This window comes from Lonchura striata, chromosome 29 (assembly GCF_046129695.1).
Source record: "Lonchura striata isolate bLonStr1 chromosome 29, bLonStr1.mat, whole genome shotgun sequence".
Taxonomy (NCBI): domain Eukaryota; kingdom Metazoa; phylum Chordata; class Aves; order Passeriformes; family Estrildidae; genus Lonchura; species Lonchura striata.
Window position 1 is genome coordinate 6,680,689 of NC_134631.1, and position 18,269 is coordinate 6,698,957.

General features: G+C 51.1%; 1 protein-coding gene across 1 annotated transcript in view; it reads right to left on the reverse strand.

Annotated features, from left to right (window-relative positions):
• LOC144247626 (uncharacterized) overlaps positions 1 to 18,269 on the reverse strand; it is a 552,118-nt gene that overhangs the window by 443,253 nt on the left and 90,596 nt on the right. The window contains 1 exon segment of the mRNA XM_077788934.1: positions 5,176 to 5,619. Coding sequence (XP_077645060.1) covers positions 5,176 to 5,619 — 444 coding nt within the window.

Genomic DNA, 18,269 nt, shown 5'->3' on the forward strand with positions numbered 1-18,269 from the left:
AATTTAAAAAGCAAAGGCAAAAGAAGAAGCACGCAAAAAAAGCAAAGCAAAGCAAGCAAAAGCCAGCAAGCAAAGCAAAGCAAGCCAGCATTGGCCTCTTCTAGACAGCAGACCATGGGGGGAGGTGAGCAGGCTGATAACAAGGCAAAACAAACCTTCACTTTCAGAGTCAGTTCTGAGAGCACAGAACAGAATATCAAACATAAACAGAACACACGATTGGAGATACAAACACCATAACATCACCCTTGGACATTCCACCCCTTATCTCTGTATCTTCAACATCATGTAAAAACTTCATCAAGTAAAAACTTCTTTCACTTACTCATACACATTTCTTTCTATTTCACTTGCTCAAACCTTTGTCACTTACACATTTCCTTCTGTCTCATGTCTGTGTGGTTTCATGTACAGACACACTGGCAGCAACATCCAGCAAACAGTGATATTTGCACATGAGTCTCACCCCACAATCAGATCCCCCTGAGGTACACATCGTGTTGCTCCATCTCTCTGCATTATCCACCATGTACAACCTGGTCCCTGAGCAAAGACAATCCCACAAATGGGTTTGTCTGTACTCAAGGCAGAATTGATCCACACTGATTTCCCTAACAAACCTCTGACATGTGCCACTGGGACTTTATCTCCATCTACTATATTCAGGGGCTCAGACTGGGCAGGACCTGCTCGACTGGTGGAACCTCGGCTGTTAACTAACCACGTGGCCTTTGCTAAATGTTGCTCCCAATTTTTGAAAGATCCCCCACCCAATGCTTTTAAGGTGGTTTTTAACAGTCCATTGTGCCTCTCCACTCTGCCTGCAGCTGGTGCATGGTTGGGGATGTGGTGCACCCACTCAATGCCATGTTCCCTTGCCCAGGTGTTGATAAGGCTGTTCTTGACATGAGTCCCATGGTCTGACTCAATCCTCTCAGGGGTACCATGCCTCCACAGGACCTGCTTTTCAAGGCCCAGGATGGTGTTATGGGCTGTAGCATGAGACACAGGGTAGGTTTCCAACCATCCAGTGGTGGCTTTTACCATGGTGAGCACGTAGCGCTTGCCTTGGCGTGTCTGGGGCAGTGTGATGTGGTCAATCTGCCAGGCCTCCCCATACTTGTACTTGGACCCCCGCCCACCATACCACAGGGGCTTCACCCGCTTGGCCTGTTTGATGGCAGCACAGGTCTCACAGTCATGGATCACCTGAGAAATACTGTCCATGGTTAGATCCACCCCTCGGTCTCGTACCCACTTGTAGGTGGCATCTCTGCCCTGATGGCCTGAGGCATCACTGGCCCATTGTGCTCATAGCAAAAACCACTGGTTGAGGCTCACAGTCTGGTTTAGCTGCTGGCTTAGGCTCACATTCTGGTTTAGCTGCTGGCTTAGGCTCACTTGTCTGGTTTAGCTGCTGGCTTCCAGCCGGGGCTGTTGGCTGCAGCCTGAGTGACTGGGATAGCTGCTGATTTATCTCCCTGCCCCCCTTCCTCTGTCTGCTGCCCTACAGTATCTAGCACGGTGTCATAAGCACATGCCAGGGCCCAGCTCACTGCAATGATCTTTTTCTCCTTAGACTTATCATGGCATTTATCTTTCAGGTACTCTGCCACCTCAGCTGGATTCTGAATTTGTTCACATGTTCTTGAGTTCCCTCACATCTCCTGAATTGAGAGGTACCTCCACATAACCTATTCCCAGAATTTGGGTTGATTGTCCATGCTGACCAACATTGGGGTTAGGGATCATTCCCAAAGCTACTTCTCTTCATGGATATAGGGCTTGCCCTTCCCTTTCTCTTTCCCCCCTTGTTAGACTACGAGTAATGCAGTGATTTTCCTCAGGGACCGGCTCTGGGATTTCTACCTCTTGGTTATCAAAATCGCCCCCTTGATCTAAATCGGGGTAGACTGCGGGTGGTGCTGGTGGGGGTGGAGGAGGGGGAGGTATGCATGGTAGAGGGGGTGCAGTTGGAACTTCCTCAGGCTTTTTATTTTTCTTTTTCCCTCCCTGGGTGCTTCAGGCAAAAAGTTTTGCTCTTGTTTCCCCCACTATCCAGAGAGCAGCATACTTGCTCTCTTCCATATCAAAAGGTTCTTTGGAGTTTACATAAATGTTTAATGCCTGGCAAATCCAGTCCTTGAAGTTTCCAAACACTGGCCAAAATAAATTATCACTACAGATTTGTTTTCCTCCCCATTCTTTTATACAATAATGTATTATTTTGCCACAGCCTTCCCTTTCCTTGAAGGATATTCATCCCAAGATTTTATCATTAGACCTAACGGACTGTCAGGGGGGATCTGGGGAAGCGTTACCGGGTCCCCGTCCCCATGGAAGCAGAGGGCTTGCTTTTCCTCTGTCCCATCTCCCAGGACACCTTCAGGCACACACACACTCGCGGCCCCTGTTGGTGCCCAGCCCCTCGCGGGCTCTGCAAACCGCACTACTCAGAGCTCTGCCCGTGCCTCGTCCTACAAGGACGTCTCACGCGTTATGTCCTGGGATCCCAGCCCAACCCAGCGGATCCCCACTTTTATACTCACGCTGTCCTGCGTCTTCGCCCGGCTTCGTGCACAAAGATTACGGGGTTACCGGGATCCCTTGTGCTCAATACCGAATTTGGGTTCGTCGGTAAGGGTCTGGGAAGGAAAAGCCTGCACCAGGGCCGCTGCAGAGGCAGCGGGGCGCCTCCCTGATTAGGAATTCCCACCCGTTCACCCTTATCCGAGTCACGGCACCAAATTTGTTATGGACAAATTCAACTGGAGAGGCTAATTATAGATAAATCAATTAACAAGAATTTATTAAGCAAGCAGTATTAAGCAAAAGAACAGTGCTGGGCGGCCGGGGAGCCTCTGCTCTGCCACGGAGCACCTTCCCCCTTTGACCTTTTTGTTTTTATAGTCCCATTTTCTTTTGGGTTGATGTATTTTCTCTCAATGCACTCTGTGCCAGTGCAATTGGTTGCTGGGGGGTCTTTTTTTCCCTTGGGGCCCTTGGGGGTCATAGGAATGAAGGCTCCTCATCTTCCTTGCAGATTGTCCTTGGCCTAAAATTTAACTTGTATATAATTAGTTACACAGTCTTCTATGCTAATTGCATTACCTACTCAGTTCAAATTCTTATCTCCTTTAACACTCATTTTGATGAACAAAGACCATTTTATTTATTACACCCACTCTCTCCCAGTGCCCCCCAGCGTGTCCATCTCTCTGCTGCCCTCGAGCTCCTGGCCCAGCCCCGGCCGCCTGCTCCCATCCAGCTGAGGTGGTTCCAGGGCCAGCAGGAGCTCTCTGTGGTGGCCACCGACGTGGTCCCCAACGGGGACTGGACCCACCAGCTCCTGGTGCTGCTGGAAACCCCAACCCGGGCCGGGCTCACCTCCACCTGCCAGGTGGAGCATGTCAGCCTGGAGCACCCCCTGAGTTGGAACTGGGGTACAGGGGAGGAATTGGGGGTGCTGGGAGAGCCACTGGGATGTGCTGGGAGCACCTGGGAGGGAATTGGAGAGAGCCTGGTTTCAACTGGGAGAGGAGGTTGTGGGTTTGGAAGGGCTAAGAAGGGGTTTGAAGGATAATGGGGAGGGTGGGATGGGGTTCTGAGGGTCCTGGTGGGCACTGGGAAGGGACTGGGAGAGGATTTGGGGGTCCTGGGGCAGTGGGGGCGACTGGAAGGAGGCTGTGGGATCTTGAGAGGGACAGGAGGGGCTTTGGTGGGTCCTGGGGAGGTCAGGAAGGGATCAAGAGGGAGGTTTCAGGGGATCCTGAGTGGGCTGGGAGTGATGAGGATGGTGGTTGGAGGGGTTTTGGGTGTCTATGAGAGTTTTTGGGAGATCCTGACCCCTGTGGAAACTCCAGAGATGCTGCTGGATGCTGCCGCAGCAAGATGCTGGCAGGAACTGGAGACTCCCGAGTTGGGTTTTGTCTTCCTGGCGCTGGGGATCGGATTCTACCTGCGCAAGAGAGTCTGCGGGGTCCCGTGAGTCATGTCCCCCCTCCTCTGGAATGTTTGTGCTCCCCGGGGCCCCCAGCCCGGTGTCACCCCCTTTTCTCTGCCCACAGAGCTCCTGAGCCGCCGGCGGCCGCAGCCGCTCCCCGAGGCCTGGAGCCCAGTCGGGAACCCACCCTCCATCATGATGCTGATTTTGGGGGGGTCCTGTGTCTCCAGACCTGCTGTCACTCGGCCCCTGCCCCCTGCTCCCAGTGTTCCCAGTAAAGCTTCCCAGTTAAACCCAGCCCAGTTCATGGGGGCACTGGGGAGGGACTTGGGGGGACCCCACGGCGGGGCCGGCCCTGGGCAGGGAGGGCGGGTCCAGGTGGGGAACACTGCCTGCTGCGGGTCTGCCCGGCAACTGGTGAGTCATCAGCCCCGCTCGCTCTCATTGGCTGACTCTTCTCCACCGCGTTCTCTCATTGGCTGAGGAGAGGCCCGGCAGTGCAGAGAAGGAACGGGAGAGATCCCGCCCCGAGCACCGGCACGGGGACAACAGACCCGGCCTGGGCACAGGGAGGGAATTTATTACCAACCAAACCACGGCAGCACCAGGAGAAGGGAAAGAAATCCCTCCAGCACCTTCCCCCCACCCAACGGGGATCACCCACAACAGGGTTATCCACCATGGAGAGACGGGGACATCCCAGTTTAGAACAAAGCCAATTTTATTAAGTGTACCAGGTGTTTATACAGGGATTGACTTGTATGGTGCTTATAGAGGGCTCTGTTTTTGGTAACAATTTCCCATTGGATACACATTCTTGGTGACATCCAGTAACCTGGGAACATTTATCTTATCACAAAGTCTCACAGCATTTTTTCTGGTCACTTCTTGCCCAGGGAGACTTCAAGTGTGTCTGTGTCTAATACAGTTTCTGCTCAGTCAGACCTCAGGTATCAAGCCCCTTTATCAGCTCCATTGCTTTACTCTCTGTTTTATTCCCCATACGGGGGCACCAGGGCTCTGCCCAACGGGGGTCACTGGGGATCATCCAGGCCGGATCCTCCCATGGGGGATGGAGATGCAGCAGCACATCAAGCTCTTCCCTCACTCTCTTCCCTCACTCCAAGCTCTTCCCTCACTCGGGGCACTCACGGGGCTTCCCTTAGTGGTGCCTCCGTTGGTGCTGGGTCAAGTGAGAGCTCTGTGAGAAGCCCTTCCCACACTTCCCACACTCGTAGGGCCTCTCCCCGGTGTGGATGCGCCGGTGCACGGTGAGGTGGGAGTTTTCCTTGAAGCCCTTCCCGCAGTCGGGGCAGCGGTAGGGCCTCTCCTCTGTGTGAATCCGCTCATGTCTGAGGAAATCGGAGCTGGTCTGAAACCCCTTCCCACACTGGGGACACTCGTAGGGCCTCTCCCCAGTGTGGATGCACTGGTGTGCTCGCAGGTGTGAGCTCCTCCCAAAGCTCTTCCCACATTCCAAGCACTCATAGGGCCGCTCCCCAGTGTGCACCACCTGGTGATTGATCAGGCCAGACCTGTCTATGAAGCTCTTCCCACACTTCCCACACTCGTAGGGCCTCTCCCCGGTGTGGATGCGCCGGTGCACGGTGAGGCTGGAGTTGTGCTTGAAGCCCTTCCCGCAGTCGGGGCAGCGGTAGGGCCTCTCCTCTGTGTGACTCCGCTCATGTCTGAGGAGATGGGATCTGGTTCGAAACCTCTTCCCACACTCCCCACACTCGTAGAGCCTCTCCCCGGTGTGGATCCTCTGGTGCTCAATCAGGTTGGATCTCCAGCTGAAACCCTTCCCACATTCCAAGCACTTGTGGGGCTTCTCCCTGCCATGAGGCTTCTCCACCAGCTCCGAGCTCCGCCTGGATCTCCGCCCGCCTTCCTGGCTCAGGGGGCTCTTTCCTCCCCGCAGCTCCCTGGGCTGGGTTTGCAGCTCCTCCTCCTGCAGCATCTCCGGGGCTTTTCCTCCTCCTCCATCCAGCCACGCCCTGGCAATGATAAATCCTGGTTTGAGGGAAAAACAAGAGGGGAGCACCTTGGACTGGAGGTTCCTCCTTGCCCAAGTTCATCTCAGGAAGTCATTGGGAATCTTGTGTCTGTAAGAACATCCAAAACACCAAGATTCAGCCCAAAAATCCCACAAACTTCAAGACACAGATGAAGCTCAGAAACACCAAGATTCACCCTGTGAAAATCATGGATCCATCTCCATAGTCACCTGCTGCATGTGGGGGGAGCAATGCTACTGGGGCTGGGGGGACACTGCAAGTAGAAGGAGTGGTGGAACCTTCTGCTGCTTCCTCTTTCTGCTCCTCCTCCTCTTGTGCCTCTACTCTTCCTCACACTCCTCTTTCTCCTGCTATTCCTCCTTCTCCTGCACAATCCCACCTTCTCCTGCCATGTCCATCGTTTGACCATTCTGTTCCTCAAGCCTGCTTCTCCTTCCCTTCTCCTCCTGGCCCCAGGCCCAGCACCCACTGCCGGCTCCCTCTTCCCCCCACACCCACAGCATCCCAGCGCAGGGGCAGGGATGGAGCTGGGGCAGGTCGGGCTGGGGCAGCGCTGGGCTCTCGGCCGCTCCCGCCCGCACTCGGTCCCCACTGCAGCCGCTCCCGCCAGGACAGCGCGGGGGGGCCCGGCCTTGGCGCTGCCCCACTCCCACCTCCCCAAATTCCCCTCGCGGGGCCATGGGGCCGAGGGGGGGCGCAGGTGGGTCCAGGTGGGGAACGCGGGGAGCTGCGAGTCTGCCTGGCAACTGGTGAGTCATCAGCGCCGCGGGCTCTGATTGGCTGAGCTCTGCCCGAGCCCTGGGGCTGCAGCACAGAGGGGACACCCTGCTCCAGGGGGGATGTCCCACAAACGGGGGACCCCATGGAAGGAACCACAGGAAAGTGTCTTTACAAACAGATGCTCTGAAGCTGCTCGGAGATAGTACCAGGGACCTGTTCATAAGGAAGAGACAGGAGAAGCCATCGGTTTCAGGAAATAAGTGATAACACAGACTGCTGCTCAGACAAGGTCCTACTCTATTCATGAACTTCCAGAAACATAAAAAAGCCTTAACAGAGCCATGAATATCGTTTGCCATATAGAAGTGGGGTGTATATGAAGGGGGAATATAGAAGGTGGATTGGGAAGTCTGTACCTCTCAAGTGCTTCAGCCAATGAGGAAAGCAGAGGGAGATGTGGCCAGGAGAATTAGGATGTAAAGGAGGCTGTGTGCTCCAACAATTGGAGATAACCCATCGGGAATGTCCAAAGGCCTTTCCCATTTTTTGGAATTAAATTACTTCTACAGGACTCCTCTGTCTGCTTTGTGGACAGAATTCTCTGCTGATGTCAATTTTCCCGCACACCCTGGGGCTCATCCCAAATTCCTTCCACCCTCCGGGGCGGCGGGCAGCAAGTGCAGCTGAAGGTGCCTCACCCACTTTGGGTGATCGGCTCCCTTGGCTGGCGGCGGCACCGGAGATTGATTGGGGACCCGGGAGTGACCAGGAGACAGACGAGTGACACATCAGGGGGTCTGTGAAGAGTCAGCAGGGAGAGAGCACTGAAAATCTCATCAGTGAGTGCCCTGGGATCCTCGGGGAGTGAACATGGCAGGGCACCCATGGAGGGGAGAAAAGGGAAAGCCAGGAAGGGGGCCTGGCCAAAGGGATGATGATCCCAAAATGTCTCTGAAGGGTCCCTTGGGAGAATACTGAGGAAGTGGAGAAGGGATTTGGACAACAGGGGATGGATGGTGTTGGTGTGCTGGGAAGGGATCAGGTGAAGGGGAGTGTGCAAAAATATGGTTCAGGCAAGAAGCAACAGGAGGAATCTATGTGGTAAGAAAAAGGATGATGGCAAAGAGGAGGAAGAGAAAAATACTCTGGATTGGGATGTTTTTGCACAGAGTCTTAACCTCACAATTTGCCAGCTAATATTTTGAAGTCCCAGTTGCCCAGACAGGAAAAGCAGGAGGTCAGGATGCCAGGGGTTTCTCTGCGGTGGCAGCGGCAGCACCGGGCGCAGAGGTGCGGCACCGGGAGCACGGGCTGGGGCCTGTGGGGAGCTGCAGGGCCGGGCCGGGGCTGTGGGGCAGCCGGGGCTCAGCGCCGGGCGCTGCCTGACCCCACCAGCCCCGGGCAGGGCCGGCAGTGGCCCCCGGCCCCCAGGAGGCTGCGGGACGCCCCGGCCGCTGCCCGGCCCCGGGGAGCTGCCGGCCCTGCCCGCCGGGGGAGCCGCCTTTGGACACTGCGGCAGGACAGGCACCGGCTCTGCCACACGGGCTGGGCAGGGACCCTGAGCACAACGGGGAAAACAAAGGAACAGCTGGGAAATGCAGAGTGCACATGGAAGGATCAGGATTTGCTGTTCAGGATTTGCTTTGGGTCCCTGCAGAAAGGAAAGGTTTTGCAGAAAGCTCAGCAGCTCTCACAGGATGAGCACCCACAGGCAGTGACCGGGGCTGCAGGAGTGGCACAAGAAGGCCCTGCAGCACTTGGGCACAAAGGCACAGCAGCTGAAGGCAAGAAGGGATGAGCAAAAGGCCAAGCTGAAGGCAAAGGCCACGGCAGAGTTCCCTCAGCCCCTGAGGGATCAACCCCAGGGCCCAAGGGGGCCCCAGCACCCAGGGCATGACGGGGTCGGCCACAAGCACCTGGCAGAGGCATTGCCCTCCTGGCCAGGGCAGAGCCCACCCAAACAGCCCCTGGGAAGGAGTCAGGGCTCCAGCTGCAGCCCACAAGGACACTGCAAGCACAGACAGCAGCACCCTCAGCAGGAGCAAGTCCACCCCTGCATGGACATGGATTGGCAGGGCTCTCTGAGCTCCCATCCCACCGGGGACCCACCACACTGGAGCCCTGGAGAACATTCAGGCTGGGTCTGCATCCAGAGGAGGCCTCTCCTGATGGACACAGGGGCCTCTCCATCCACTCTGAATCTTACACCTAAGGGGGGAAAATTCTAAAGGAGTGTTTTCATTATTGGGAATAAATGGGAAAGCTGAGCTGGTATCATTTGTTCAATCACTATTAGGAGCTGTGGAGGATAGGTTTGAAATAAACTATTTTCTTTTTCTTCCTACTCTGATTGTAATTAACTAGGAAGGAATCTGATGGTGGCATTGTAATATTGTAAAAGGTGATACAGAGGCTATTGCTGCTGTACCTTTGTGTCATATGTCTGGCAAGGCCTGTGCTGAAGGGAACCCAGAGGTGTGGGCAGCCCCATGGAAAGAGGGAAAATTTGATATGGAGCCTCTCCAAATTACTTGGAAGCAACCAGGACAAGTGGTGTCTAAAAGCAACACCCTGTTCCAGGGGAGGGAAGGAAGGGCTCACAGCCTGGTATGGAGTCCCTGCTAAAGGCAGGGCTCTTGGAGCCAGGGATGTCTCCCTACAGCACTCCTATCCTGCCAGTCAGGGAATCGGATGGCTCCAATGAGGAGGACAAGAACAAGTGGTAGACAAACAAAGCCTCTGTGAAATGGCTGAATTTTCTGGCTAAGAAAAATCTTTTGACTACTTGGTAAAAAAAAAGGCAAATGGTGGAGAAAAAGGTTAAAAATTTGGGATATATTTTGACGGAAGGTTTGTGCTTGAATGACCCAGAGTGGGTGTGGGCAATCTTAGAAGTAACACTACCCAGGAACAAAAAGGAGCTGTGACAATGCTGAGGATTAGAAAGGAATTACACAACCTGGATTGAGGATTCTCTGTTCCAGCCAGAACACTGTAGGACTTTTTAACCCCAGACAGCCTCCATGCTGTGGTATGGACAGGAGAAAGAGAGCAGAACTTGAGAAAATGAACAACCAAAAATATTGATGCCTCAGCTGTGGCTCTTCCAGACTCAGAAAAGTGTTGGGAAGGATGGATAAATATAATTATTCATAATACAGCCATGCTGAAAACAATCCTCCCTACTGGCTGGACAATACCGTTACCTACAGATAAGTCCAAAAGTCAAATAGAACTGTTCCATCTCACCCCCCAAAATGTATGGTTCACCTGTAACCCTCCCCTAAAACATCAAGTGCCTGTAACACCATTGGCCCAAGTCTTGTTCCAGCCCACCTTGAAGCCCCTGATAAGGGGTCTCCGAGGGGCCAGACGCTCTCTTGTATCTTCCCCCCTCTGAGGGACCTCCACCCTGTCCTAGAGCATCCTCTTGTCTCTCCCCTCCCCCATCCCCTCAAGCTTGCCAGGTGCTGCATCTGGCAGCTCCAAGCAAGACCTTTCTCCATCCCTAATAAACCTCATATCCCAAGAGCAACTTCAGAGATCTCTCGTCTCCATTCCCCTAAACCGTCCTGGAGCACAGTGCTCCCTACAGAAAAGAAATTGGAATTGTAGGTGAATGTTAAACAGGGCCATGCCAAAGGAATCCTTGGGCCAAAATGTTTCACCCAATGGCCGGAGTGGCCTCATTGTCTGCAGAATTATGCAGCCACAGATTCAACAGAACCGAGGCCCAAAATTGATGACAACAGGATCTCCAACTGTTCCAGTCTCCCATCAAGTTCAAGCTTTGATCACCAAAAGAGCCTCGCAATGGATGAGCAATGCTCGGTTACTACGGTGTGAAACTTGTTCAGTGGCACAGGAGGATTCAGAAGTGAGGACATGTGAGAACCCCAGCCTTGCTCTGGGGTCTCATATGGTGGTGAAATTCCTCCTCCAACCCGTGCTTCCAAAGACAAACTCCACAGGCTTTAGCTGTTCGGTCTCGAGGCAGTTTATTGCTAGTTATCTAACAGATTATGTTCTTGGACTGTGGCTATTTGATCAGCGGCCTGGGCAGAGGCACACACACACCCTGACATCCTCTCTCTGCTGTCTTCTTCGTCTCTCTCCCCGCCCAGGGCTGCTGCTATCTTTTATAAGATATATTATGTATAACATGTTTACAATTATTCCCCAATACCTACTACCTACGTTGCCAAGTGTTTTTCTACTCCAAACCAATCTGTGAGTGCCAACATCACCAAGAACATGGAGGTAAGGAAAAAGAAGGAGGAAGAACAGGATCAGCCCACTTTCCTCCATCTTAAAACTTCTGACCCCCATGTACAAAGTGAAAACCCCCCTGTACATGTGTTAAAACCCCCCTGTACGATACTAAAAAAATTTCCCCTCTACTTTGTAACTACTTTTACTACACTATCTAACCTTTTGTGACTGCTTGTTCCACCTCCAAAGTTGGTCATTCATTCCATGGCTCAAACTCAAAATCACAGCTGTTTTTCAGCTGTCTGCCAGGGTCTACAATGCTTCTGACCAAGGCCTGGAACCTCTAAAAATGTCTGAGAGACATTATGAGTTCCCACAAGGACAGGGGAAGGGTTTAACCCAGCCTCCTGTTTGAACAGCCCACAGAGGGGCTGGGAAGAAACCCAGCACTGCATTCAAGTGACACAGCTCCAGACCCAGCCTGGGGGAGATTCAGGAGACATTGCCTGGCCTCAGGCAGAAAATGTCTTTGTGGATGGCTCTTCAAGGGCAGCAGAAGGGAAAAGAGTTCCAAGACACGCTGTTATTGAGGAAAGGGAATCAGACAAAGCACAGGTTACCCCCCATGGTCAGCTCAACCGGCACAGCTGTGTGTGCTTGTAAGAGCCTGGCACTGAAATGCCCTGAGCAGGAAGGCTTCAATATCTTCTGGTGACACCATCTCACCTAACAGGGGGGCAAAAGCAATTCTGATTGCTCAGCAACCACTGGATCACTTAATAAGGCATCTCTAAAAGAAGTAATTTCTATAAAAGGGATTGCGGAAACAACAGATTCAAAGAGCAGAACTCATTTTACAGGAAAGATCCTCCAGGGGCTTATGGCAGCTTTAGGAATACAATGGGACCTCTTGACCCAGAGCTCAGGCTGGGTACAAAGAATGAATGGGGAAAGAAAGAAACACCTTTGGAAGCTGGGGATAGAAACCAAGATGCCATGGGTATGGCTTTTGCCATTGGCTTGGGCAAGAAGAAGAGCCAGAGCCAGGGCAGATATTCAATTATTTCCCCTTGGAATTGACCTTGTGAATTCCTTACCCTGGGAATTCTCCACCCAGTGCAGGGTGCAGATAAGGGATGCACATTTAAAGCAGTCTGTGGCCAGAATCCTGTCTCTGGTGCAATCTCTCCCCCAGGAAGCTGGGCTGGCACAGAGCCTGCCTTGGCACTTTGCTGCTGCCAACATCCAAGCAGGACATGGGCTCTGCCTAAGGAGTGCAAAGCAGCACCACTGGTGGCCAAGTGGCGTGGCCCATGCCAAGGGGCCCCGAGGCCAGAAACAGCCGCCAGCACAGCTGAACACGGGGGGACCCCTCAGCCTGGGCTCCAGGTCTCTGCAGCCCCGGAGATTTGCACTTCCCGCCTGCAGCAGGAGGATGGGAGGCCCCCCTGAGCCTGCACTGAAGGCAGCGCAGCAGCAGCCAGGGCTCCACAGCGGGGCAAGGCCCTGGGCCTGCCCACACATCCTCTGCTGAAATCCTCGGCCTGGCCACCCTCCCTGGGCAGCTCCAGCCACCGGGGCCAGCCCTTGCTGCCACTGCTGCAGCTTCAGTGCTCTCTGGGCCTGCACTGCCACAGCTGCTGGGGACACACTGGGACAATTCCACTCACTTACACTCACACTGCATTAGCTGGGTTGGTGGAAAATGTAGCAAGTTTCATTAAAAAAAAAAATTATTTCTCTACTCAGGCTTGGTTTGCCTTTGCCTTGGGGAAAGAAATTTTAAAGGTTTTGTTAAGGGCTGTTACACCACTCAGTGGAGATGAGTTTAACATCTCAACCCACTGGGAATACCCCAAAAGATACCCACAAAACATCAGTGCCCAGCAGCAAACAGCAACCAACACCTACCCCAGACACTGCCCCCGGCAGAGTTAGAGGCACCTGGTCTGCAAAAGGCTGAGAAGGAAATCCAGGAGTTCGAACCTAATTAACATCAGAGGCAAAGAAATCTGGGTCCAGTAGGAAACCAAATACTAAAAACTACACAACTTGGAAGCAATGAGCATTAAACCAATGGATTTAGATTGGTTCAGACTATATAAATTTAGGAAAATCTACTAAAACTCACATGTCATGGGATAATTTTCTCTGCACAGCCAGCCTATGTGTGAATGAAATGATTTCTGTTGCACATCTTTGCCAGAACCAAGGAATGCCTTGACTCTCTAGCACTAAAGATATTGTTGGAAATTTTTTTTCCCTGCAGTTTCAGAGACAAGATTACACTATGAGAATAACTTTCCGAAATAATTGTCCTGACTTGTAAGATAAGCAGGTATTCTATCTGCCGTCTGTTGGAGGTTGGGCAGTTTTCTTATCTCTTCCAAGAACAATGTCTCCCTCTGGGGAGATATCTTCTGTTCATGGACCATTGAATGACTCACTTCATGACCAGTAAAGTTACATCATCCCATTGTGAGATGCTCCACCCAGAGGGAGGAGCCAATCATTCCTACCTGCATAAAATCAGCACTTTTTGGGACACTGAGCAGCTATTAGCTGGATTTCCAGAAAAGCAGCTCATTTCTCTGCTGGATTCCCAGAGGAAGACCAAGCCCAACTACTACCAGACCTCCAAAGAAAACTCCACCCTTCTAGAGATCACCAATCCAGCAGCATTTCATCTGCCACTCCAGGAAAAACAGCCACCATTTATCTAGACTACTGCCAACACCCTAACTCCTCAGGGTGTTAGGTTTCCTACTCTATCACTAGTTTTGTTTGTACTAATTACATTTTTATTGTTATTATTTTTATTTAGTTTTTCTCCTAATAACGAACTGTTATTCCCATTCCCATATCTTTACCTAAGAGCTTTTTTTGAAATTGTGGTAATTCGGAGAGAGGGAGTTTACCTTTTCCATTTCACAGGAGGCTCTTGCCTGCTTTCACAGACTCCTGCCTTTCCAAACCAAGACAGAGCCCTTGGACAATCTTCCACCCCTGTACCTGAATTCTCCTCCCCAGGCTCAGGCCCCTGTGCCTGCACCAGCGGGGCACCCGCCTCAGCCTGCACAGGCACAGGCACCGCCGTGTAACACACAGCCCTCGGCTCCGGTGCTGCCGGACCCATCAGGTCCCTCCCAGCCCCACCTGCACCACAACAGGCAGACGATCCCGGGCACACACCTCCCCCTGGGAAAACTGCTTATCCTCCAGCTAGCAGAACACGGTGCAAGACACGGAGAGAAAACCATGATGATAGTGAGGAGGAAGGGGACAGACCCAGTCTTTACCCTCTAAGGGAAGTACCAACCGCTCCCGGAGTCATTGGGTACGTAAATGTGCCGATCAATATGGGAGATGTAAGAGCTTTCAGCAAGGAAATGCGGAAATTAATGGATAATCCTCTAGGGGTGGCAGAGAGGCTGGATGAATTTTTGGGGAACATCATCTATTCATATGATGACATCTGTGCCATTCTAAGGTCGTTATTCAACGCTGAGGAATGGGACATGATACGGCAGGCTGCAATAAATGATTGAGAACACAGGAATCCCCAGGGAGGGAGTGGCACGAGAGAAAGCCTGAACAGAGGCCATCATAGAACACCCAGGCAGAGAAGGATCAGTCTAAAATGATAGGGCTAAGGAACATGGTAATACAGGGAATTTGGGGGATGGTACCAAAGGGACAGAACATTAGTAAAGCATTGGGGGAATGCCAGGGGAGGGATGAAATACCCACCAAATGGCTGGAGAGGCTGAGAAAGAGCCTCCAAATGTATTCGGATACCGACCCTAATTCACCTGTCAGGGGCTATTCTGTTTAAAACACAATTTGTTGCTAAATCATGGGAGGACATATGGAAAAAGCTAGAAAAAATAGAAACTTGTCAAGAGAAAAGCCTCCAAGAATTGTTAAGGGAGACACAGAAGGTTTACATGAGAAGGAATGATGAAAAATAAAAAGCACAGGCAAGGATACTGGTGGCGCAATAAGGGAAGTGCAAAAACAGGAGCAGATACAAAATCCCGGAAAGCTGGCACAAACACAACAGCCCCAGGGAAAACCTAACCCCTCTCAGAAGAAAGGCATAAACAAACAGGTAAGCAGCCCTGAGTGCTTTTACTGTCAACAGAAAGGGCACTTCAAAAGAGACTGTAAGAAGAGAATGAAGGATGAACAGATCTTCCAGGAGGATTAGAGGTGTCAGGGGCTTTATAATTTGGGGTCCAGAACACCTGGAGAGCCCTTGATAAAATTAAAAATTAGACCCCAAAAACAAGAATTGGTGTTTTTGGTCAATTCAGGCGCAGAAAGAACTACAGTTCAGCGACTGCCACCTGGATGTACTAAAAGCAAGGATTCAATGGTGGTCATTGGGGCTAAAGGGGAACCCTTTAAGGTTCCGGTTTTAACAAATGTGGAAATAGAAAATAAGTTTTGTCTGGGGAACATAGTACTGGTAGAAGAAGCAGATTATAATTTGCTGGGGGTCGATCTAATGGTAGCTCTGGGGATAAGCCTGATAGCACAGGACTCCCAGCTCACAGTAAGTTTATACAAAATAACCGCTGAGGACAAAAATGAGATAAATCCCAAAGTGTGATTTGGGAAGAGGCGGGGAGGTTAAACACTCCACTCAGGAAGAGGCGGGGAGGTTAAACATGGAGCCAATTCACACTGAGATCCAGAGACTGGAGGATCCAATCAGGATTAAACAGTACTGCATTCCCATGAAAGGCAGGAATGGGCTGAAGGCTGTAATAGAAGATCTAATAAAGAAAGGCACATTGGAACTGTGCATGTCAAGACATTACACTCCTACCTTGGCAGTACAGAAGGCAGATGGTAATTACAGGCTGGTGCAAGATTTGAGGGTGGTAAATCTATTCTCTGTACTCACCAAACCTATTTGGACAAGCCCTTGAAAAACTCTTAAGTGAGTTTGTGCCCGTTAAAGGGACCAAATTACTACAATACGTAGATGACCTATTGGCAGCCGGACTCAGGGAGGAGGATGTGTGGGACCATAGCACTATTAAACCTCTTTGGGGAAAAAGGGTTGAAGGTCTCAAATTGAAATTACAGTTCACAGAGCCTGAGGTCAAGTACCTAGGGCATTGGTTAACAAAAGGTAAGAAGTTGGATCCGGACAGGATAACAGGTATCATTACTTTACCCCCTCCATGAACAAAAAAGGAGGTCAGGCAGCTGCTGGGGCTTCCAGGATACTGCAGGCAATGGATCAAGGGATATAGTGAGAAGGAAAAGTTTCTTCATGAAAAGCTTATCACGGACAAGCTAAAGTAGACAGAGCAGGATGAGGAGGGTTTCAAGAAATTAAAATAAACCCTCGCGGCAGCTCCTGAGTTGAGCCTCCCTGATGTAAAGAAACCTTTTCAGCTCTTCCTGGACATCAGTAATCACACTGCCCATGGGGTTTTAATGCAGGATTGGGCAGGGGCCAAGAAGCTGGTGGGGTATGTATCAAAGCTTTTAGATCCTGTAAGCAGGGATCTTACAAGCAATTGCAGCAGTGACAGTATTGGTGGAGGAGGCTAAGAAGGTGACTGTTACAGAATTTCTGAGAGAGAGGGCATGATTTATGTCTGGAGTGAGAACTGAGCTTCCCCTCAGTCTAGGCCACAGATTTGGGGCTTGTGAGGCCTTCCAGCCTCTGACGCAGTTAGAAATTAAGAGCTTGTGGCGCAGTTAGAAATTGTATTAAGGTGTGATGCGAAGCACTGGGCTGTCTGGGTGTAAAGTAGTATAGGTTTATAGTGTAAGGTTTAGGCCACTTTAAGACAAAGGTAAACAATGTTAGCTTGCCAATGAGAGTGCTTTGTAAACTATAAACTATATAGAAGTGTATAAAAACTGCCATCTTCTCTCGAATAAATGGAGAACGTTGCATTAATCATATTGGTTGGATGTGTGTTCTGTCCTGTCCAGCTTCCCGTTATCTGAGGTCCCTGGTCGCAGGTGACCGTCGGGGCATTCTGCAGCAAAAGGCTGACAAGTGGCCAACTGACGCCAGGCTCCTACAATATGAGGCTGTATTAATCCACTCCCGGGATTTGGAATTGTGAACTACCTCGGTGCAAAATCACGCGCGATTCCTGGCTGGGGAAGCCGCAGGAGTGCCTTCCCATGACTGCGCAGAAGGGGTGGAGCTGCAGATCAAAATAATGCCAGATTTAGAAGAAGGTGAAAAATGGTTTGTGGGTGGTTCTGCAAGGGTCATAGATGGGAAAAGGAAATCAGGATATTTCCTGATGGCAAAACCAGGGAGGTAGTGGAATCAGGACCCCTGAATCCCGGATGGTCAGCACAAGCTTGTGAGTTGTACGCAGTATTGAGGGCCCTGTGGAAATTAGAAGGGAAAAAATGAACAATTTTTACAGATTCAAATTATGCATTTGGGGTGGTACACATATTTGGAAAGATTTGGGAAGAACAAGGGTTACTCAATACTCAGGGAAAGAGGCTAGTGCATGAAGAAATAATCAGGCAAATCTTAAAGGTTATAAGGGGGCCAGAGGCAATTGCCATAGTCCACGTGAAAGGGCACCAGACAGGAATGCAGTTCAGGACCCAAGGGAACAATTTAGCAGACAAAGAGGCCAAAAGCATGCCTCTAATGAAGGTAAGTACCCCAGGAATCGAAGAAGGGGAGGTACAGGAATATCCTCCCCACCCCTTCCTGAAGGAAATCGAGGGGTACAAGAAGATAGGAGGCCAGCTAGAAGGAGGTAAGTGGAAATTGCCAGATGGGAGGGAGCTGTTGTCTAAAGACTACAGCAGAAACATCCTGAGGAGATTACATCAACAAACACACAGGGGAGTCCAGGCCCTGGCAGAGCAATTCCCTGGATTCTTCGGGTGCAAGGGGATTTATGAACTGGTAAAACAAGAGGTGCAGGGGGGTATGATTTGTCAAAAGATTAATCAGGCAAAAACACGGCAGGTGGCACTGGGAAGTCACCCAGTGGCATACAGACCTTTCAAAAGGATTCAGGTAGATTTTACTGATCTGCCTAAGGTGGGGAGATATAAATTTTTATTGGTAATAGTGGACAAACTAACCCACAGGGTAGAAGCCCTCCTGAGCTCTCAGGTGATGGCTCAGACAGTATCAAAATTTCTACTAGAAGAAATCATACCCTGATATAGGTTAGTAAAATACATAGATGCGGACCAGGAGACACACTTCCCCTCAAAAATTATTAGACAACAAGCCAATGCTGTTGGGATCCAGTGGGAATACCACACCCCATGGCAGCCTCAGAGCTCTGACAAGTTGAAAGGATAAATCAAACATTAAAGGTTCAATTAGCAAAATTGATTTTGGAAACAAAAATGTCCTG